Source organism: Trichoplusia ni, chromosome 22 (assembly GCF_003590095.1).
Source record: "Trichoplusia ni isolate ovarian cell line Hi5 chromosome 22, tn1, whole genome shotgun sequence".
Lineage (NCBI taxonomy): Eukaryota > Metazoa > Arthropoda > Insecta > Lepidoptera > Noctuidae > Trichoplusia > Trichoplusia ni.
In genome coordinates, this window is record NC_039499.1 from 4,981,897 (window position 1) to 5,002,506 (window position 20,610).

Below are 20,610 nucleotides of genomic sequence, written 5' to 3' on the forward strand. Positions count from 1 at the left end.
AGTACTGTGAGATCTTCCGTCTGCCCCCCAGCGAGGACCAGTTCGTGTGCGTGGACCACTGCGCGCGCTCGCTGCTGGAGGTGTGCGCCAGCGAGGCGGGCGCCGCCAGCGCCAAGCACGCGCTGCTCGTCACGCTGCTCGACAACCACGAGGGACGCACGCTCGAGATGGTACGAGGACAGACGTTATAGAGTCATACAACTCGTGATACAACATACTTCTTTAATTCACGTATGGTATCTGATTCCACCAGCTGGACTACTTTTTTTTACCATCTACCGTGTAGGCCCTTTTTTGCAAAGCATAATATATATTAAGCAATCCCAGCCTTTTCCCAACTATGTTAGGGTCGGCTTCCAGTCTAACCGGATTCAGCTAAGTACCAGTGTTTTATTTTTATGTTTTTTAGTTTGAGTCTTTCGTCAGTACGTGGTCCAAACTTGTTACTAATTTTTCATTTACTTTGTTTAATGCATACTTTACGATTGCTGAACAGGTCGAGATCGCTTAATGTTATCCATCATCAAGAACTTTACATTATGTCAAATAATGTAGCTGCAATATGAAAGCTAACGTTATTATGTCCGCAGCTGATGTCGTGTCCCAGCGAGACGGAGTGGTCCCGCTGGTCGGAGGCGCTGGTCCCGCCGGCGGCGGGCGCGGAGGGCGAGGCCGTGTACGCGGGCTGGGACTGCCCGCAGGTGGCCGCGCTCTACGCCTACCTGCCCGCGCAGCCCGACGAGCTGCCGCTCGCAGAGGGGGACGTCGTCAACGTCACCAGGAAGACCAGCGAAGGTAACACATAGCCATCTTTAAAAACGATTTGATAGGTGATGTCAAGTAGGCTTAGAGGCTCGAAAACTTGGCGTTTTTGTCTTCTTTGAAAGTTTACAAAACCAGACAACAGTATCATATTATGAAAGACGAACGTTTGTTGGTGGGTTTATTCCCTACGACTCGCAGTTGATTAAACAAGTAAAACTACACCTAAGATCTAAACTGGGTATATACTTATAAAAGCAAATTTCCAAAATCTTTCTAAGCTAATCTTTTGGCTAGTGATTTTTCATCTCCTCGATATAGACTAAGGTTTAACGCTAATGTTGTGCATCAGGTTGGTACTACGGCGAGCGCACCCGCGACGGCGAGGCGGGCTGGTTCCCGGGCGCCTACACCGCGGAGATCGCCTCCCCGCACGTGCGCGCGCGCAACCTGCGCCAGCGGTACCGCCTGCTCGCGCTCTCCGGGACCTACCTGGGGCAGAAGAAACGGAACGCGTGACACGCCCGACACCCGGGATACATCCCGTCACCACAGAACAGATCATGAAGCTTAACACCATCATAGCTTAGGAGAGAGATGGCGCTATATATCTGTATAGTTCTATCCCTCTTTACGAGCTATTGTCGTTCAAAAACTTCGTGATAAATTCAAGGACTGAATCTGGATTAGCGCTAACATTTATAGCACGCCTGCGTTTTAAAGCACGCTGTATTTTTTGGCGTGAAAGTTGTTCTTTAGGATCCTTCGTCACAATACCGGTGCTCAGTTGCTGTACGGCAACTTTCTTTTGCATTTACTGGGCAGCCTTGGTGAAGTCTTAAAACTGTGTGTTGATAGAAAATTGATTAGAATCGGTAAAGAAAATCATCACATACGAATCTCACAATAATATTAACAGATTGTCTCTCTTCCAAACATTTTTTCTGTAAAAATGTCGCGATGATTTATGATATTGAGTATCACGATCTTAAACTTATTGTGCTTCTATGATACTTGAATCATTTGGAATTAGATGTCCGTCCAAACAGTTGTATGTTGTAGTGAGGAGTGTCGCGAACGGTTTGTTGTCTGTTGTTAGTGTATGCGGGTCGCAGCGACCCACACAGGAGGTGCTTACTTGTGATAGTTCCACTGAAACGTTGAACAAAATCAATTATGAGATAAATAAACTATTTTATGTAAAATAAATGAAATGGCGATCTTATGTATTTAAAAATACGAATTGTATAAATGAATTGTATAATAAATCTACAATTGTGTATCTACTTTATATTATTTTTAATTTCATCGATTATTTGGACATAGTCCGTTGCGTTTTAATTGCAAAGTGTAACACATTTATTGAATAGTTGATAACACTTGATAGACGAGTGGTTTTGCTAAGGCGGGGACAGACATCGTCAACTGACGTCATCACATAGCGATGTGTGTGCGCGCCTTTACATTAGGCTAGTTATATACCGTGGAGTGTACAGTTACGTATGAGATTCGCGCTGTTTGTTGTACAGTACCATTGTAAGACATTTACTGATTAGGTTAAGCTATTGTATTTTTCACGTCACGCTTCACTTGCCCGCTGTATTCGAAAATTGCCTAGTCATAATGAGCGGATGAGTTGATCATGAAATTATCAAGTATTTTAGTCAACATTCCTTTGCACGAGCCGCGGTTACACAGACATGTGGTCTGTGATTGTGACTGGTTTGAGTACTCTTCAAAACTTTTAGGTTAGGTACTAAAGGTTTCTTGCGATTTGAGTTTGTTCCTGCCGCCACAGCATAAGACCGCAAAAGACCAGTGTAACCGCAGCTTTATTTTTGCACCTTTTCATTAACCATTTAATAAAGTTACGATTGTATGTACTTAAGTAAATTATTGTGTATATAGTTTTAGGAAACAAATGTAACAAATCATGGATGTTATATATTTATGGTACGATAATAAAATTTAATTATAATATTAGATTGTTGTATTTTTTTAAAGTTCCTTATGTTACACATCCAGGATGTCAGCCTCGTTCCGTGCCAGTTCTCTAAACTTTGTACTTAATAAACAACCAGTTATAAACGTATAACAGAATTTCGTCTGAAATTGTAAATTACAACTTTTTGGTGAATAATATTTTTATTTGCATAAAACAAGTCTGATTTATTTCGCGAACAATATCAAATCAATTTTGACACCAAGTTTAAAATTGAACGAATGGTTCACTTGCTACGGACTCAGTATTCGCTACAAATTTCCTACTAGGTATATATATGAATCAATAGCTACAAAATATGTCCCACTGGCTGCGAATACCCAATTTAAACAAATGAAACAAATGCCCAATGGCTTGCTAATGTTTGACTTCCTATAAATATCCCAGTTGCTACGAAAGTCTAATGTGCTACATATATCCTAATTGCTATGAGTTACAAAATTCCTCAAACGTCGAAGTTTAATAGTCCCTACTACTTTGAATGTCACGTCCCAAATGCTACGAATGTTTATTTCGTTGCAATAAGTAAGTAGTAACCTTCCCCAAAATCTGCCCCAAGTTACCAAATGCCACCGAAATAGCACCAAACGCACCGGTCAACGTCATTGTCCCTGGAAATCATCAAATGATGTTGGTACCATGTTACTCTGGTGCAACAACTAGAGCCTACCACCATGTCTTAAAAGTTATATTAATGTGGTGGCCGGTCTGGTAGTCTTTGAGTTTCCCTCTTTCCGAAAGGCGGACGCAGCAAAGGATTTGTTTTAATTGCATAAGTTTAGAATAGATTTAAATAAAAGTCGTTTTAAGTACTTCATAATTCAGTTTATTACATGTTGGTCAAAAAACAATTCAAACACGCTGCGCTGATTATCCCCTGGCTTACACGTAAAATATAAAAAATAAAAATAATGTAAATTGTCAGTTGATATAGCAAATAAATTATTTAAAAATACAAATCTTATCAAAAATATTTATAAAACGTCTTTTTATAGAATTCAGATCTTATATTTGTTTTTCTTTAAATAAACTCTGAAAGTTTGAACACAATACATATTTGTTATTGAGAAACAATTCATGTTTTATATAAAAATGCAAAAGCGATTGTACTTAACTAAAGAAATAAAATAATTGTGCGCCTTATACTACATGTTGTTACTTGATGACTAAAAAGAACTAATAACGAAGGAGTAAAGCAAAATGAGAATGTTACAAAAGAATCCCATAATATTAATCTCAGAACAATTGTGACATTTGAAAGGGGGAAATTTGTATTTAATGACGTGTACTTTCTAATATTCTTTAATATTATGTATATCATTAAAATCTCAATACAATCAACAGTGAAAACGAAAGTACGCAACATGAGTTATCTATTTCATATCTTACTACCAATGATAAAAACAAATCGAAACAGATAAGTCTTGATTTCATTATAAATATTTAACAATCAATCATTTCTATCTATATCAGTATAATATTGATAACCCATAAAGTGTAAACATTTAATATTTGTAAACCGGAACGATGATTAAGTATTAGGATTAACTGGGGCGTTAAAATTGCCTCTTATATGCACCAATAAAACAGTTAACAAGCATATAACAGTGATGAAAGAGATCAATATTATTTAGAATGGAATGGAAGATCATTTCTGAACAGTAACAATAAGTAAACCTCTTTGTTAGTGACACAATCATATTCTTGTCTTAGATGAATTGTCTTTGACTTCAAACAGTTTTCTCACAAAGTAAACTTGTAATGTAGCTGTCGCTGCTATGGCCACGATTTGCACCAGTGACCATCTGAAAAAAAATAAGACTTTAAATATATTGAAGACTAGCTTTTCGCCCGCGGCTTCGCCCGCGTCGAGGTCGGTTATATCGCGTTTCCAAGAGAACTCTTCAAAAGTCCAGGATAAAAGTTCTGTTCTTTCTCAAGGTCAACTCTATGTCTGTACCAAATTTCATTAAAATCAGTTCACTGGTTTAGAGGTGAAAGCGTAACAGACAGACAGACAGACAGAGTTACTTTCGCATTTATAATATTAGTAGGGATTGGACAAAAGAAAATTAAATAAAAATGAAGTTTTTAATTGCAACATTTACATGCTGTATTTGGCATTAGAAATAATATACCAAGTACCTATAAATATTTATTCAACAATGTGATTTAGCAGTAAATTAACAGCATCAATGAAAACTTGTTTTTCAAATGAATTCTTGCTAAAAAGACATTAAACATGTCACAGTAGACTTTACTTTTTATTTCAAACTGTAAATTAACTATGGTTTGTAACCTGTTGTAATACAACTCAAATTATATTAGTTCCACTCACTTCTCAATTCAATTTTGAAACAACAAAAAAACTATTTACACAGATTCCAGTTATGTTAAATCCAACATGTGTATTAAAATGAAGGGTCGGCGATACGGGGAGCTGTCTGTGTAACTTGGACATGCAATAAGTGCTACTTTGTAGCCTATTTTGAATAAATGGATTTTGATTTTGGTCTTGATTTGAAATAGAGCCTTTATGAATTACCTGAGGACATAAACATTGTTGTCCTGCAGCAGGTTGTAGTCCCGGGATTCTCTCGCCCGCGAGTGGTACTGGTACTGCAGGATGTCATTAATGTTCCGCTCCACAAACTGGATGGATGTCTGAAACATTCACTGGTATTACCACAACAGCAACTGTTGATTGACAAAATATCACCAAGTGGTTCAAAATAGATCAAACCAATTGACTAAATTAGGACTCCTTGCCTGATAATAAAGATGAATTTGATTGTCAGACATGTTCTTTTAAATGCAGAAGGAATTTCGTTTAAAGTAAAATTATTTGAAGCTTGCATTTCTTTTTAATATTTAAATATAATAATAAAGTGTAATTAATTAATAATAACAAAAATATACTTACAGTGAAATTCTTTATGTTCATATCCAATTCTTCTACTTCCTTGGCATATTTCTCCCACATGTCGTATCTGATCACTGAGAGATATAAATTGACTAGTTTCCCAGCAAATCTTGAGAACTGGTTGTCGATGCACACAGCATAGTATCCTCCGCTCGAGGTCTGGTCCGCGTACTCTGCGCTTTGCCGCCACTCGTAAGGATGTACTATCTGACCATTAGGGTGCCGCACAGCGAACCCGCACATACCATCACCTCCTTTCAACACCTGTTGAGAAAAGTTTGCACAACTTTTTGTGACAGAAATTCTAAAGAAAATCCAGCAATATCAGTAAATATAAAACCCTTAACTAATGGCTAATCTTATATACAGTAGTGACTTATGTTCCGACACAGAAAATTTAAGGTAATTACCTGATAACTGGCGTAAAATGTTGCGCCTTGAGGAACATATTGATAGTAACAGTCTTCTTTACCCGCATCGACGTGAACTTTGTAGTCCATAGTCACAGCAGGCATATTCTCATACCATGGTGCCGCAGATGATGAGAAAACATCTCCAACGAGTGATAAAATTGTAAATATTAATGTTATCACCGTAAACATATGCCACGTCCGTTGTGCCATTTTTGACTTAAAAATGAATGAATGACCTGTAAGACAAGGATGGAAAAGCACAAACTGTCAAAAAGATAGTGAAAGGAGAAACGTTTTCGTTTAGAATTTTATGACTTGCTTTGTCTGCTGTAAACTGGACATCTGGACTATTAATGCGGTTTTTAATTTACTTTGAAGCTATTTTCTTGTTGTTAGCTTTTATAGCATATTAGACATTTTCGTTGTGAATTAATTACGAAGTTTGATTAAAACTTTTGAGCTCAGCTGAGTTTTCTGAATTACTGACAGGTATCTGACAGTGACGGTTAACTAACCTTAAATTCTGTTGCAAGTGATTTGTTATTGAAAGTTTATTGGGTTAATTTTGAATGAAAATATCTCTAAATTTCAATTCTTAGTATTGTATAATGAAAGCGAGATACTTAACATACTTCTCATACATTGGGACGTCTTTCAGGTTGCAACGTAGTTATAAAATTTGTGCAAATCTGCATTGGATCGAATATAAATAATATTTTGTTTGTGATATTTATGCATATTACAGGGCGTCTGAAAAGATATGGCTTAAAGAAGGCCGTAACTACAAGGATCCCGAAAGTGTTCAGGGTTTGATGGAAATAGCTCTGCTGTCACTGAAATCATTGAACTATCCTAAATTTATTCTGTCTAGTCGGTAAGAACAAAAAGCGGTACGGCATCAGCTAACTCTATATTATGTTTTTTAAATTCTTCATCCACTTCATTTTCCTGGTCAATGGCCTATAAAATATTTACTGCCTTAAAAGCTGACCATTGTGCACTTTTTTGAGCTGAAGTTTTCAGATTTAATGGCGCACATAAATACGTAATTTCCTTTTACTAAAATAATTATTAAAATCTGTTCAGCAATTTCTGAGAAAATTTTCTGGAAAGTACCAAACTTTACATTTTCTCAAAACTTGTATAGATGATGGCATAATATATGTCTCATGTTATTGTTACAGTACAGATGGTGGTGTCCATGCTCTTAACGCGACTGCACATTTTGACTTAGATAGGTATGGAAGCAAGATATATGAGCCTGAAGGATTAGCATACCATCTAAACAAGTACTTTTTCAAACATAACAACAGTATCTATGTTAAAAAGGTTATAAGGGTTCCAGATAATTTTAATGCAAGATTCAATGCTATATCCAGGACATATTTATATAGGTGGGCTTATATTACCTAAAATAAAAATAATAGTAAAGTAATTTTTAGTACATTTCTGTTATTATTATTACTATTATTTTTGTTATTTAATTTTTTTATGAAAAATATGTGAAAGTGTCATAATTGTTCAGTTGATAAATAGATTATTCTAAAATTAATAGATAAATAGTCTACAAAATATAAATTTTAGGTTGGCAGTGAAGAAACAGGATGTTGTCTTACCAGAGAATCATTCAATAGCTTCTTATGTACCTATAGAAGAGTGGAAGAGGTGTCATTTTACAAGGTAACATCACTCACTAGTCATTTGAGAATTGAAATCATTTATTTTTCAGAAGCACTTTATTATTTTTATATCAGCTTTCACAGTGATTCGTAAATAAAAGATTCAACCATTTACTCACGCATATTAATCGGGATTTAAAGCGACCCTCTGCTTCATGAGTAGCGACTAAAGAGTCTGTCTTTCAAAATCTTCTTGTCCAGTCTTGTCTATTTAAGATTCCTTGTTCAACTCAAATCAATTATCTAATAAAAAGATAATGTTTTTGTTTTTCTCTTCAGATTACCAGGATTTGACTTAGAGAAATTTAAAGAAGGCGCAAAATACTTAGTTGGTTACCATGACTGGACGACATTTAAGAAATTTGATAAATTGAAGCAATACAAGCATAGCCGAAGGGAGGTCAAGTCTATAGAGATTAGACCTGGCAGGCCAGTTGTGACATCTTATTCAGAAGGCAAAGAGAACATATTTGATTATTATGATATTGAGATAAAAGGAAGAGCTTTTGTACATAATCAGGTTTGTTTCATAATCTCTAAGTCTAAATTAATTCTATTTCGTCGATTATTTTGAAGGCACAATTATTTTTTCTTCTTTTAATTTATTTTACTGCACCATTTGTTTTAATCAGCTTTACTCAACCAGGGGCCAGCCAGCCCTTTTATCTCACCTGCAGTTACGACTTCACTGTTAATCTTTTTAATTAAGCTCCTATTGTGTTTAAATAAAGACCCTTAAATATTATTTATTTGCGGCCATTTAAAAAGGGTTGCATATGAGTTGCATAAGGTCTTCTTTTAATCATCTATCGCACCTAATTCTTATGCCAAAAACGTATCTTTCTAGATTCGACGTATGGTAGGAACTCTGAACAGCGTAGCGATAGGCAAGCTTCGCCCTGAAGATATAAAGGTGATGCTCCAGGTGCCGTCAAAGCACTCGTGGCCGAACTTCATACAGACGGGGCCGCCGGACGGACTGTACCTCTGTGACGTGCAATACAACCCCGAGGACCTCGTGTATGAACCTGAGAAGATACTGGAGACGAAAGAAGAGAGAGAAGACAGTGATAGTGAAACAGACTAAATGAATCGAGACTTATCGTGAAAGTGATAATAATCTTTTCACAGTACTGAGTAGTGGTAACTAGTTATTTGAGTGCAAATAAACATAATTTGTTCAAGAAACAAAACAAAGCAAAGAAATAAATAATGTTACAATAAAAAAAAGCTGTAGTAAGCTTGACATACAAAAAAAAACATAAAACGTTATAAACGTTAAATTATAATTAATTGACTTAAAATACCAAAATGAGTTTCCTCGACAAGTTACAAAATCAGAAGAACAAATTAAAAGGCACGGAAACTATAGTGACTACGGTGGACGGCCAGCGATACGTCGAGAAGGGATCAGAAGTGACCGCCATTTGTCCCAACACATACGGATTTGTGGTTGACACGAAACCAGACAATATACCCATATTGGTCTCAGATTACTTGTACATAGGATCCCAAGATTGTGCTGTAAACAGCGTGATAGAGGCTTACAACATAAAACATGTCTTAAGTCTAGGTATTAAAGTCGACGTTGTTGTGAACAATAAGTTTATAAATTGCTTAGATGTGCCTGAAACTAAAATCAAAGATTTATTAACAGAATGTTTGCCGTTTATTTGGAGGTGTGTAACATCTAAAGAATATATTCTCGTGCATTGTAATGCAGGCGTATCAAGGACCTCAACGGTCGCTATCGCGTATTTAATACATTATAAGAGAATGACGTTTCAAGAAGCTTATGATATTGTGAAGAGTAAGAGGCCTGCGATACAACCAAATGCTGGGTTTAGGAAGCAACTCGAAGCACTAACCCCTGGAAATGTTATATAAACTCACTCAATTATCATAAGTCCAATATTGCAAAACATTCTTAATATTTAGGTGTTTCATCATGGTATTGAATTAGGTAAAAGTGTTAATTTTGGGTTACTAATGTAGATACAGTTATAAATACAATCAATTGTTCAAAAAGCGCCATCTGTGTTTGATTTTATTCTTCATGACATTTGATATAAAATACTGATTTCAACATCCGCCTACAAATTAAAAGCACTATGAAGATTATTATATGGGTGTATGGTGTATTCATAATAAAACAACAATATACAAACAACTATTGTAATAACTAATAAATAAGGCAGTTAAGTACATGAGTCAAACGTGTATATGAATCTCGTAGCTAGCTTGTCACAGCGTCTGGAAGCGCTCGTTACACTACGTTTAATAGCACCAAGTCATAAGTACGGCCGAGTGCCGGCACTAGTCGACACGCTCAATATAAATATCTGTATATACAATCTGTTGCTGGTTTTATAGGCTATTTTATTATTATTTTGGCAACTGTATGTTCTTATACTAAGGCGGATTTACTGCACGTCATTATAATGTTATGCATATTTGAAACGAAAGTTTTGTAGTAGATACAGCGAAAATAAAGTAAGGTTCGCAGAAAAAGTGTGGCACACTAATCGCTGTGCAGCCTTGTAAAAATTCCAGAAGAATTTCCCGAGAGGATTACCGCGGCCCGGTATACAAAGGTCGAAGGAACATAGGTTTAGTCAGTAAAAGTCTGACACTCCCTCCCGCTCAACCTATATGCCAATGATGGGCCTACCATTACGTCTTAAAGTAACATTGAAGGTGTGGAAGAGAGATGCCTCACAACGCCATATATTACGCTTCTACGCATTTACAATCATAATAATGCCACTTCAAGACGTCGTGTAAAGTTCATAATAAATAGGTTACGATCGTGCTGTAAATACGCCTTACTATAGAACCCTGCTTAATATATAAATAAAGTTATGTGTACAATATGATCATTAAAAGTATTATAATAACTGGGATACAATACCAATATAAATTATTTAAATAGATTCAATTTTAATAAATCTTCTTTTTGTAGTTTGCACTTATGTAAGTACAAACAATTATTTCTTTATTAATCGGTGGCGATGTCAGGCGTTCCTTTAATAAAATCTGATTTAATTACATAACAGTACATAATATTTACATCTACACTTATATTACTACTTTAATAATGGACGTTATTTGTTTATTTCATATAAATTAGTTCCGAAGCACCTTTAAGCACAAGGGAGGGCTCAATACTCAACGAAATAATATTTTTTAAGGTTTATATTAAAGGTATTATGTTCAGAACGATTATCTCTATGTCACTAGGTCTTGTTACTCTGGCAATACTTTATCGAATATACATAAAAAAAAATCTTACTTAAAGCAGTGAAAATTTGATTGTCAGTATTGAGCCCTTTACAAGCAAGCTTACTTAAAAAACAAACATTAAACAAAGGACTTAACAAAGAAACAATTTGGTTTACCAATGAACACTTGACTTTTTGGTGATAGCAACCTCAGGTTTGAACAGTTACAGTTAACTACAGTTAATAAAAAGCAGACTTAACTACTAAATAAACCCAAATTGTTATTGTGCTTTCATAAAATGCAAAATGGCAAGTTAAGTACTGGTTTAGAATAAAAAATAAACATTAATCATAGGGTGAGCAATAGACAATTAAATTTTAATCTTTTTGTTGCTTCCCCACACTTTTTAAAACTTAAATTAATCTAAAGCTAATGTCATTCGCGTTACAACCATTTATAATGATTATTGAGACCACAACAGTACATAATAATTTTATTATTATATCGAAGCACTGACAAGGACGGGAATGTTAATTTTGAATCACATTGAACCAAACGTTATATAAACCTAATCGATTCGCATCCTGAATTTCCGAGAATTCTAAATGCATTTAGTTACGGAACTGCTGCGCATTGTAGATAAGTTTCTTTAGCTCTTCATTTAGGCCCCATTCTAATAATCTCTTAATTATCCTTATTAAATTTAGACCTAAACGTCCTGAAGCAATATTCAAATTACAACAGAATGGGGCCATTAGATTTAACCACATCAGTTCACTTTTACAAGTTGTCTATTTCATGGCAGTCTCTGAAATCAGCCTTGTGTACGGGTATTCAAAACATCTGTATTTGTATTGTTTAAGTCTCTCACACAACAATAAGTAGCTATGACCATTGACCAGCTTTCAGTCTTCAAGCTTCATTATAAAATCTCAAATTTGTCAAAAAGCTTACGACTATTTTGTATATACTGGGCCAGTAGTAACGGAACTTGACCACAAACAATCTTCTATAATATAATAAAAAAAAGTATTTACATAATTATTACTCATTTGCTGTTCTCAATATTAAAAAGCGAGTTAAACTCTTGTTAATTTAAGGCTTTACCAACGGGCAACTTTAAATTGGAAAACACTGAACCTGACCTAACCTACAAGCTCTAACAGTAACTAATCAAAATTGTATATAGAACACTGTTTTATTAATCAATATTTCAGTGTCAATTTTAAACATATCATTATTATAATTTGGCACATGCCTTGAATACATCATTATTGAATACAATATAGTATTTATTTAGTCACCTTCCTTCAACCAGATCGGACGGACTCTGCTTGCCTAACTACTATTACTAAAAGAAGTATCTACATGACTAAATAACTTTGTTTCTTCCTTCATGATCTGATAACTAACATAATATATTATAAACATAATTGTAAATGTCCATTGTACTTTTAGCGCAATCAAACACACTTATTATTTATAAGGCACTAAAATGTTGTTATATTTAAATTAAACGACTTATTGAAAACAACTCGCCTACGTTTTGGCTAAAAAGCCTGGGCGTTAAAACAATACTTGCTCAACGTCAAGAGACATAAGATAGATAAACAAACTTATTGCAACACTGTATAATATATTACCACCAAGTATAAATGTTCATGATCTCATATAAATAAGGACGAATATTAAATGTCTTAAAACAAACTTTCGACATTCCCAATAAGAGGAACGCGGTTGATATTCTAAAACTTATTAAATACTTTGTGAGCATTTTCATTGACCTACATGACTGTACCGACTCGAGACTGCACCTAAGGTTGAGTACACAACGCTTAATGTACATAATAAATAGGCATTATAAACGTACAAGTACCTGTTACTTAGGTCATAAGATGACAATTTGAGCATTTAGCGAGCAATATTTCATTGAGTTACAATTTTATTTCGCCGTTCTATCCTCGGCTTAATTAATGCTGGATGCGTGTCAAATTGCCGTTTCGGCCTCAAATATACACATCCAAATATACTAATTATAATATAATGTATAAGTGTCATATGTTTACAAAATGCAAGTTTCTCAACAAGTCTTATTTTCAGTCATATAAATTGGCTTGTTTTTATAGGACGACGAATATTCCCAAGTATGGATTTGAGAGAATTTATTGATAATTTTCAACTATACCCTCTATTTTAATATCTTCCATGAGCACCTGTTCACTTCTACATAAGATTCAGAAGCAGTAAGTATTCTAGATCTATTGGCCTCTAAGGAAATGAAAGGTTGCATAAAAAGAATAATCTTATGAGATTGGTCAAAACGTTAATGGCTACTGAGAGCACTATATTTGTCTCGCTCTCTCATGAACGGTATTATATCGTAACAGCGAAAGCACCATGTCATGTACAACAAATGTTTCGGGCCTTAAGCTGTCAGTATAGAGTAATAAACAGTTGAAGGATGAGATACATCATTCGGTATTGGATAATAACAGTTTGAAAAAGGTAAACAAGTTACAAATCTTACAATATAAGAAAATGTTACGGCCTGACTTCGAACCAAGTAACATAGCTATTTAATTTGCAAGACCATGCATGTTCTTAGAGCGAAAATAACATTCTTAATCGCGTTTTGTTAAAGATAAATTGGTACTTTACGTGTATCTAGAAGCTTTTGAGCGTGAGCCCCCTTGCAGGCAGGCTGTTCGCCTTGGCCGGGGCGTCTCTAGCCTGGGAGTGGGCCACGGCAATACTGAGACACTGCACCCACTCCTCCGCGTTCTTCCCATCCTTGGGCTTGAGGATGAGAGTCTGGTCTCCCGTGAAGATCTCGAAGGCCTTGGGGATGTTGCGGGCACCCCGGGATACTTTCACCGACCGTATCTGGTTTATGTCGATGCTTTCACCCCCACTCTGCAAAGATGCGTTCTAATTTATTTGCTAGCATCTTCCAATTTATTGATTTATCCATTTGGAGAATTTAGTAAAAAAACGTTACACTTTTAAAATATTTCACGTAGTTTAGGTAATATCAATCACAAGACTTTCAAAATTCTCTAGTTAAAGTAATGTCAGTTACTCACAGATCCCTTGCAGGAGAGATGCGCGCCGGAGAGCGTGAAGTACCTGGTCCTCCAGCGGCGGAACAGCCTCCAGCGGCCCTTCTTCTCCTTGAGCTGGCCCTCGATGACGGGCGCGCCGTCCGCCGCCAGGAAGCCCAGCGCGCGCTCCGGGTGCGTGCACAGGAAGCAGCCCCATGTCGCCTAACAACACATGATTATGTTACAGCCGACAAACATTTCTCATTATAGCGGACTACTTTGCGGTGATCAGATTAGAAAGTCATATCGCCTTTTATATTACGGGTTAAATAGCCCAGACTTATTCCTAAATCCACCTTGAATACGAAAAATATTGAAATAAAACTTTTCTTGAACTATAACTTTTCGACATATAAATTAAAATTTTCAAATTAAGTAATTCAGTTAATTTTGGAAAAAGAAAAAATGTGGTATATGTATCGTTTCCTATGTATATAAGGCGTTAAGTTTACAAATAAGTTCCTGGGTTAAACTTGATGTATTTACAAGACTGCTGACCTGGGTAGGAGGTAGAGCAGCACCGTCAGTGCGGCGAGCGACCACCTCGAACACGTCGAAGAAGCCCGCAGAGCGGAGCTCGTTCAACAGCATCTCTTGCTCCTGCACATGTCATTGTAATAATCGTCGTCATCGCATCGCTTTATCAGACCAGATACATTGATTTGGCTCTAACTAGGTGCTACCGTGGCAAGAGTTCAGGCAGACCACGAGAAGGGCGAGGTTAGGCAAAGACACTGTCATGTCTCCGAACCAGAATATTGCGAGCGATATTAATGAGTATTTTATTAGTATAGAGTAATAAAATGTAACCTTGATCCCGGGGAAGGCGCCGGTGACGAGCGTGAGGAAGGTCTTGTTTTCGCACTTGAGGATGTCCCAGCAGTGCTTGAGCGAGGCCACGGTGGGGTCCCGCGAGGACAGCGCGGCGGCGTGGCGCGCCTGCAGCGCCAGGAACATGAGGTGGATCCACACGCGCGCCAGCCGCGTGCGCAGCGAGAAGGCCGCGCGCGCGTACAGGCAGTGCGGGCCCCGCCGCCCGCACACGAACTGCAGCCGGGCCTGCTTCTTGGAGCGACGCTCTGCAGGGGACCACACGGTCGATACTACTACATGTGTCTACTGGGCTACGAAGCACAGACCCAACAACGAGAAAAACTTGAAGTTTGTTTGTTTGAACGCCCTAATCTCAGAAACTGCTTCACTAACTTGATAAAATGTTTCTGTGTTAGACAGCCCATTTAATAAGAAAGGCTATCATTAATTCATAAATGGGAACAGAACTGTATTGAAATTTGTACAAGACGTGAGAACGTACAAAAACGGAGAGAAATTGCGTTGTTTTTGTTAAGTTGAATTCTAAAACTATAAATCTGGTTTAGAAAAGATGTAACTTAGATATTCATAACCACGCGGACGAATTCGCGCGCAGCACCTCTCCGTAATATAAAAATAAACTCACCTTCTATTGTGCACTTGGCAGGAGGCGGCAGTCTTAACGACACATTATCCATGTAGGCTTTAATCTTATCCAAGTGCTTCTCACAGAAGTGCTGCACAGTGTCGCGCATGGGGTAGGGCTCGAACACGCTGATGCGGTGGTTGGAGCTGGTGTTGTTGGAGTTGTTGTTGTTGGTGTTGATCATGGTGACGCTGGTGTTGTTGGCGCGGCGCGACGTGACCGTGACGGGCCCCGAGCAGGCGGCCGGCGTGACCACCGACACGCCGCCCTGCTGGATGGACACGCCGGACGACAGCGGAGGTAACCCGTCCGATGACTTGCCTGATGTCAGCGGATTCACTGATATTGACTGCGCTTGGAGACCCGGACCTGAGATTATTGTCTGTCCACCAGTCTACAACAAAAAGCGACATGAAAGTTCTCAAATAATAGGTGTTGGATAGTAAGGTCGAGTTTCGAGACGTAATAATGACTTACAGCCGGTGTCCCTATGATGATATTATGATGGTGATGTGACCTTGGCGTGGGTCGCAACACGCGCGGCGGAGAGATGCTGGTCACCGTGATGGCGCCGCTCGACTTGCCCACCACACCGCTGGACGACGACGATGGTTTGCTGTTTGATACTAAACCAGAAACAAAAGATTATAAGGTTCATTTTCTATGAGCACTTGTTTAACAGTTGTAAGGTTTGTTCCCGTACCTGTATTAGTAGTCCCATTCTGAGGCGCGTTGATCTGCTGTGACGACGACAGTCGCGTCATACTCTTGTGGAGACCGCCCACTGAACCACCTGTTCAGGAAATAAGATGGAATTTAGTTGCCAAAAGGATTATAAATGTTTTTTACATTTAATTTAATAAGTTTGTATGAGAATATTCCTAACCTGCCACGTTGAGTCTGGTCATACTGCGGTGCGGCGCTGGACCAGGATGTAGTCGGCCCGTGCTACGGGAGTCACCAAGCTTAGCGCGCCGAGCGTAACCGCCTACGGCCGGCGTAGCCCCACCCGAAGTCTGTGAAGCCCCGCCCACTGCCGTAGACACTGTGTTGGCTACAGTCGCTACAGCTGCATTGCTCCCACTGCTACTTCCTGTAGTCGTAGTACTCGTGGGCACTACCGGGGTCGGACCACCACCCAAGCGGACAATGGTTACTCCAGTTGAAGTACGGTTTACTTCGCTCTGACTTGAACCGGATTTTGGACGGTTGCTGTTGTGAAATTATTAGATATTTAGTAAATACACAAAATATCAACTCCAAACATTAATTGATTCAATACTGAATTTGTCACCTGGTGTTAGCCCTTACGGCCGTAAGAAGTTTGTCTGTAAAAAGTGCTGGGTAAGCGCTGCACAGCGACGTGGCGTCCCGTAGTAAAGCCGCCTGCTGACCGCGTTCCGCTGTCGACAACCGCTCCAACACAAAGTTTAAGGCTTCCTGAGCACGCTCCTATAACAAAAAATTGTATTAGCTGCGATTAAATGACAGAGTACGGCTCGGGCTCGGAAGTCATTATGGAGGCTGTTTTAGTTAGTTTTTTTTTAAACGACTCCTGCCCTAAGGAATTTAATCCTTGTGTCGCGAGGTGTTTCTCAAACATACAATTCACATGCACAGGGACACCCAGACTCAGAACAAGCATTTGTGGATCACACAAATGCGTGTATTATTATTATTATTGGTAGTTGGTTGGTGGTGACTCACCCGCGAGGTGTACCCGAGCTGCGTGAGCACGTGCGCGACGAGCGTGAGCGCGGCGGGCGCGGCGTGCGGCGCGCGCGCGGCCCGCCGCACCGCGCCCGCCTGCTCCAGCACCAGCGCCGCGCGGCTGCGGCTCACGCTGCACACCACCTGCGGCACGCGCTGCACGCTACACACCGTCCTCATGGAGCCCCGCCCCTCGGGGGAGGGGACGGGCTGTCAGACTCTTGCTTAACCTAAGCACCGAGTGACGTCAGCCGCGTTTTTGTGTCGATGTAAGGCAATGCGTTGCAATCCTTCATACACCGACCGCGGGCTTCAACCGGCCAGTAATGTGGGCCGGTGAGTCATTTCTCGTGTTGTGTGGAGGCCGACGTGTAAAGAACGTCGGCCTCCTCGTCTCAAATTGGAACCACATCCACAGCACCGAATGTGGCCCCCCATCATAACAGTAGAACATACCTGCAGTATATCCACACACATGCAGCTGGGATCGTTCTGTCGCGCAGTGTTGGGGCACAGGTAGGACAGCAGCTGCGGCAGGCAGGTCCGCAGGGCGTCGGGCTTGCGCGCGGCGATGTGCTCGAGCAGCGCGAACAGAGAGCTCTTCTCCACGGGCTCGGCGTGCGGCAGCAGCGACACCAGCGCTGGGACGTGACCCTCCAGCGGCTCAGGGGACACCTCGTACAGGTTGTTCAGGATACGACACAGGGGATAGTTACCTGGATGAAAAATAGAGTGATTTTAAAACATTATTTTTGCAGTATCGTAGCCGCACATGGATAAATATACTTTGATAATGAGCAAAAAAAGAACCTTCTGCCAACAATTCGAAAAATATTTAAAAAGATATTTGTGTACCAGACATGATGGAGTCCATGATGGTCTGCACATGAGGCTTGAGGAGCACGGCGTGGTGTCCGGCGGCCAGGGAGAGGTACCGCGCCATGTGGCGGGAGATCTCACGGTTGCCCTTGTGTAGGAACTGCACCGCCACCGGCAGGAACAGCTCCATCACGCGCTTGTTGCCGTAGTTCTCCTTCTCCGATTGCAGGGGAAATGATACCTGAAGGTACAAGGAAACAAAACTGATTACTTTGTATGTAAGTAATATTATTGTATATGGTTCAGTAACTTGGGTGTCCTAAAATATTTAATGAAAGAAGCTTAGTTCATTGAACCCATTTTATAATTACAGTTGAAATGTATGTAGGTAAGTACTTCTTTAATCTAAATTTATGAGGCATTTGCATTAATTTAAATAAAGTTAAGAATTATAAATTGCATATCTCACCAAAACAATGCATGCTATGATGTCTGAAGCGATCTTAGCATGAGGTGGATCATCATCTCGGAGGTGGCCGAGTGGCATCAGGTTGTGGTGTAAGCAGGACTCCAGCAGGGCCACAAGGGCCTCGCAGTACTTTTCCAGTGTACTGGTCTCCTTTATACATGACGTGACCCTCGTAACACATATCTCTATCAGAGCCTGGTCTCGGTCGTTCCGACAGTAATCTGGCCGTGATGAAATCTCTGTTATCTGCTTCAACTGTTACAGATAGAAAGAATATAATATTGTTAGTATTATTTTACCATAGAGAAACATAATTTATTCTAGTTTGATGAAATGAGACAGCTGCCTAGATAAATTTACAAGTGTTTTGTGAGATTGTTTAAATAATTATCTTTATGCATTAACATACAATTTTAGCAAAAATCATGAATGCTGACAAAACTATAGGTGGATTCCAGCTTCCATCTCACTTCATCTTGCATGGTATAAATTTGAGTAAATACTCTAACACTAACAGCTGACTCACCCCACATGTTACAGATTATTATCGTAGCACTAGTAACATACAAACACATTTTTATCTATCTATTGATTAGTAATCAATGACATTGATATCAAAATATTTTTAATAATAGTCACACCTTGAATATCTTTGATTGCATTTTGCATTTTCGAATACTTTGATTCAAATAATTCACATTAAATATGTATTTTAGTAAGACCTTTTTAAATATATGTGTTAGAGAGATTTTAAAACAATGTTTCCTCATTATAATTTTCTTCTACATGTAAGAAAATGTGCTTTGTGTCTTACAGGCAGATATTATTACTTTAGATAGTTTCATTTAATGACAGTCACATCTTGCTTGGAATATATTTAAATCTTATGTTGAAACTCTAATAGAGACAAGTAAATATTTTATTTGAAACCAATTCAAGTAGATTATAGATTTTAAAAAAACTAAGGGAGGCCTTTGCCCTACAATAGGACAGTAATGGCTAAAAGAAAAAAAAAAGTATCAAACCTTCACATGTTTTAAAATTAGAGTTTTGTATAATTGGATATGAGTGAACTTTAAATAATTTTATATTGAGAACTTGAAAAACTTGTTTCTCTTTTAGATATGCAAGAATCATCACACATCTAATAACTATTATTATTGTGATGTGTAAACAAATGCAACATAAAGTGTGGCTGATTAAGTCTGATCTACAATACTTTTTATCGTTGCTGTTCATAAATGTGACATAATATTGAAGAAGATTAGATAAAGGATATGTAAATATTAATAAATGTACATAATAAAGAAAATATAACATAAACTATTTAATTTAAACATAATATATGATTCATAGTTTCAAGTGCCAGGTAATATGCTTAATGCTAGGGGTTTCTAATTAAGGAAACAAAATAATTCTAATATTGAATGCTAAGTTTTTTTTTAAGATGTAGGTATACCCTGTTCTATGCTAGTTAGGCTAGGTAAGGAATGTTCTTGTTAGAGATAAGTATGCAGATCACAGGTATGTGCTTACAACTTCATTCAGATCATCGACGATGTCGGCGTCAGGGATCGCGAAGATATCGCCGGCGCGGGTGAGGTCCCGCTCCGTCAGCACATGCTTCAGTAGCTCGTGCATCTCGCCGCCCCGCCGCGACGCTGTAGCAGCCGCCGACGCACCTTCACCGCACAGTAAACAACATTCACTGAGAACGACCCATCAGACGACACATCAACAGTCACCGCTATTCCACACCCATACTGCGATTATTCAACAAACGCAACATGTTTAACTGGTTTAAAACGTCCCATAACTAATGAGAAAGCTGGACAAATAAATAAAAACACAATAACTTAAGTGAAACACCGAATTATGTAGTCTTTAGATGCAATGTAGGCGAAGTACGTTTCGTTTCGTTCGGAAATATGATTGTCAATCAGTCATTGAACTTGGGAAGGTTATATTTAGGTATAGCGGAATGTTGGCAATGCAAACATTTCAATTATATCATTTCTGTTTTCCTTCTTTTGTTAAACGTGGTAAACGAA

At 38.5% G+C, this 20,610-nt stretch overlaps 5 protein-coding genes across 13 annotated transcripts in view; 3 read left to right on the forward strand and 2 right to left on the reverse strand.

Annotated features, from left to right (window-relative positions):
- LOC113504519 (rho guanine nucleotide exchange factor 5) overlaps positions 1 to 2,745 on the forward strand; it is a 122,155-nt gene extending 119,410 nt beyond the window's left edge. For all 7 annotated transcript variants that reach the window (XM_026886854.1, XM_026886856.1, XM_026886853.1 and 4 more), the window contains 3 exons: positions 32 to 170; positions 591 to 795; positions 1,115 to 2,745. In XM_026886854.1, the coding sequence (XP_026742655.1) occupies positions 32 to 170; positions 591 to 795; positions 1,115 to 1,281 (511 nt within the window). In that variant the 3' untranslated portion in view covers positions 1,282 to 2,745. The remainder of the gene's footprint in view (positions 1 to 31; positions 171 to 590; positions 796 to 1,114) is intronic.
- Positions 2,746 to 3,567: 822 nt separating this feature from the next.
- On the reverse strand, positions 3,568 to 6,310 carry LOC113504526 (transmembrane emp24 domain-containing protein 5). Its single transcript, XM_026886871.1, has 4 exons — positions 6,098 to 6,310; positions 5,688 to 5,951; positions 5,310 to 5,428; positions 3,568 to 4,569 (listed from the first exon to the last, which is right to left on the reverse strand). Exons 1-4 carry the CDS (start codon positions 6,308 to 6,310, stop codon positions 4,461 to 4,463), a joined length of 705 nt encoding a protein of 234 aa, XP_026742672.1. The 3' UTR covers positions 3,568 to 4,460.
- A 4-nt stretch (positions 6,311 to 6,314) lies between these two features.
- On the forward strand, positions 6,315 to 9,020 carry LOC113504525 (tRNA pseudouridine synthase-like 1). Of its 2 annotated transcripts, none has more exons than XM_026886870.1 (6): positions 6,315 to 6,589; positions 6,846 to 6,974; positions 7,285 to 7,494; positions 7,685 to 7,780; positions 8,059 to 8,299; positions 8,627 to 9,020. In XM_026886870.1, exons 2-6 carry the CDS (start codon positions 6,913 to 6,915, stop codon positions 8,864 to 8,866), a joined length of 849 nt encoding a protein of 282 aa, XP_026742671.1. In that variant the 5' UTR covers positions 6,315 to 6,589; positions 6,846 to 6,912; the 3' UTR covers positions 8,867 to 9,020. The 2 variants fall into 2 exon arrangements, with proteins under 2 accessions (XP_026742671.1, XP_026742669.1); XM_026886868.1 differs by lacking the exon at positions 6,315 to 6,589 and adding an exon at positions 6,599 to 6,758.
- LOC113504528 (probable dual specificity protein phosphatase DDB_G0283417) lies at positions 9,016 to 9,811 on the forward strand. Its single transcript, XM_026886873.1, has one exon. The coding sequence runs from the start codon at positions 9,091 to 9,093 to the stop codon at positions 9,664 to 9,666; it is 576 nt and encodes a 191-aa protein (XP_026742674.1). The 5' UTR covers positions 9,016 to 9,090; the 3' UTR covers positions 9,667 to 9,811.
- Positions 9,812 to 9,940: 129 nt separating this feature from the next.
- Positions 9,941 to 20,602, reverse strand: LOC113504521 (protein melted). Of its 2 annotated transcripts, XM_026886862.1 has the most exons (14): positions 20,096 to 20,602; positions 18,560 to 18,814; positions 18,127 to 18,331; positions 17,728 to 17,987; positions 17,269 to 17,415; positions 16,856 to 17,013; positions 16,448 to 16,773; positions 16,265 to 16,354; positions 16,039 to 16,187; positions 15,562 to 15,955; positions 14,913 to 15,181; positions 14,601 to 14,702; positions 14,085 to 14,264; positions 9,941 to 13,914 (listed from the first exon to the last, which is right to left on the reverse strand). In XM_026886862.1, the coding sequence occupies exons 1-14, from the start codon at positions 20,198 to 20,200 to the stop codon at positions 13,666 to 13,668; spliced, it is 2,889 nt and encodes a 962-aa protein (XP_026742663.1). In that variant the 5' UTR covers positions 20,201 to 20,602; the 3' UTR covers positions 9,941 to 13,665. The 2 variants fall into 2 exon arrangements, with proteins under 2 accessions (XP_026742663.1, XP_026742664.1); XM_026886863.1 differs by lacking the exon at positions 17,269 to 17,415 and having other exon boundaries at positions 20,096 to 20,600.
- Positions 20,603 to 20,610: the final 8 nt, after the last annotated feature.

Coding starts and splice junctions, on each gene's coding strand:
- LOC113504526 (XM_026886871.1), bottom strand. CDS start 6,310: ATGGCACAACGGACGTGGCATATGTTTACGGTGATAACATTAATATTT. Junction 5,952..6,097: donor CATTTTACGCCAGTTATCAG/GTAATTACCTTA, acceptor TTTTCTCAACAG/GTGTTGAAAGGAGGTGATGG. Junction 4,570..5,309: donor AACAATGTTTATGTCCTCAG/GTAATTCATAAA, acceptor ATTTTTTTTCAG/ATGGTCACTGGTGCAAATCG.
- LOC113504528 (XM_026886873.1), top strand. CDS start 9,091: ATGAGTTTCCTCGACAAGTTACAAAATCAGAAGAACAAATTAAAAGGC.
- LOC113504521 (XM_026886862.1), bottom strand. CDS start 20,200: ATGCACGAGCTACTGAAGCATGTGCTGACGGAGCGGGACCTCACCCGC. Junction 18,815..20,095: donor TCGATGATCTGAATGAAGTT/GTAAGCACATAC, acceptor TATCTGTAACAG/TTGAAGCAGATAACAGAGAT. Junction 17,014..17,268: donor AGCTCGGGTACACCTCGCGG/GTGAGTCACCAC, acceptor TTTTTGTTATAG/GAGCGTGCTCAGGAAGCCTT.
- LOC113504525 (XM_026886868.1), top strand. CDS start 6,709: ATGAAAGCGAGATACTTAACATACTTCTCATACATTGGGACGTCTTTC. Junction 6,975..7,284: donor AAATTTATTCTGTCTAGTCG/GTAAGAACAAAA, acceptor TTATTGTTACAG/TACAGATGGTGGTGTCCATG. Junction 7,781..8,058: donor AAGAGGTGTCATTTTACAAG/GTAACATCACTC, acceptor TTTTCTCTTCAG/ATTACCAGGATTTGACTTAG.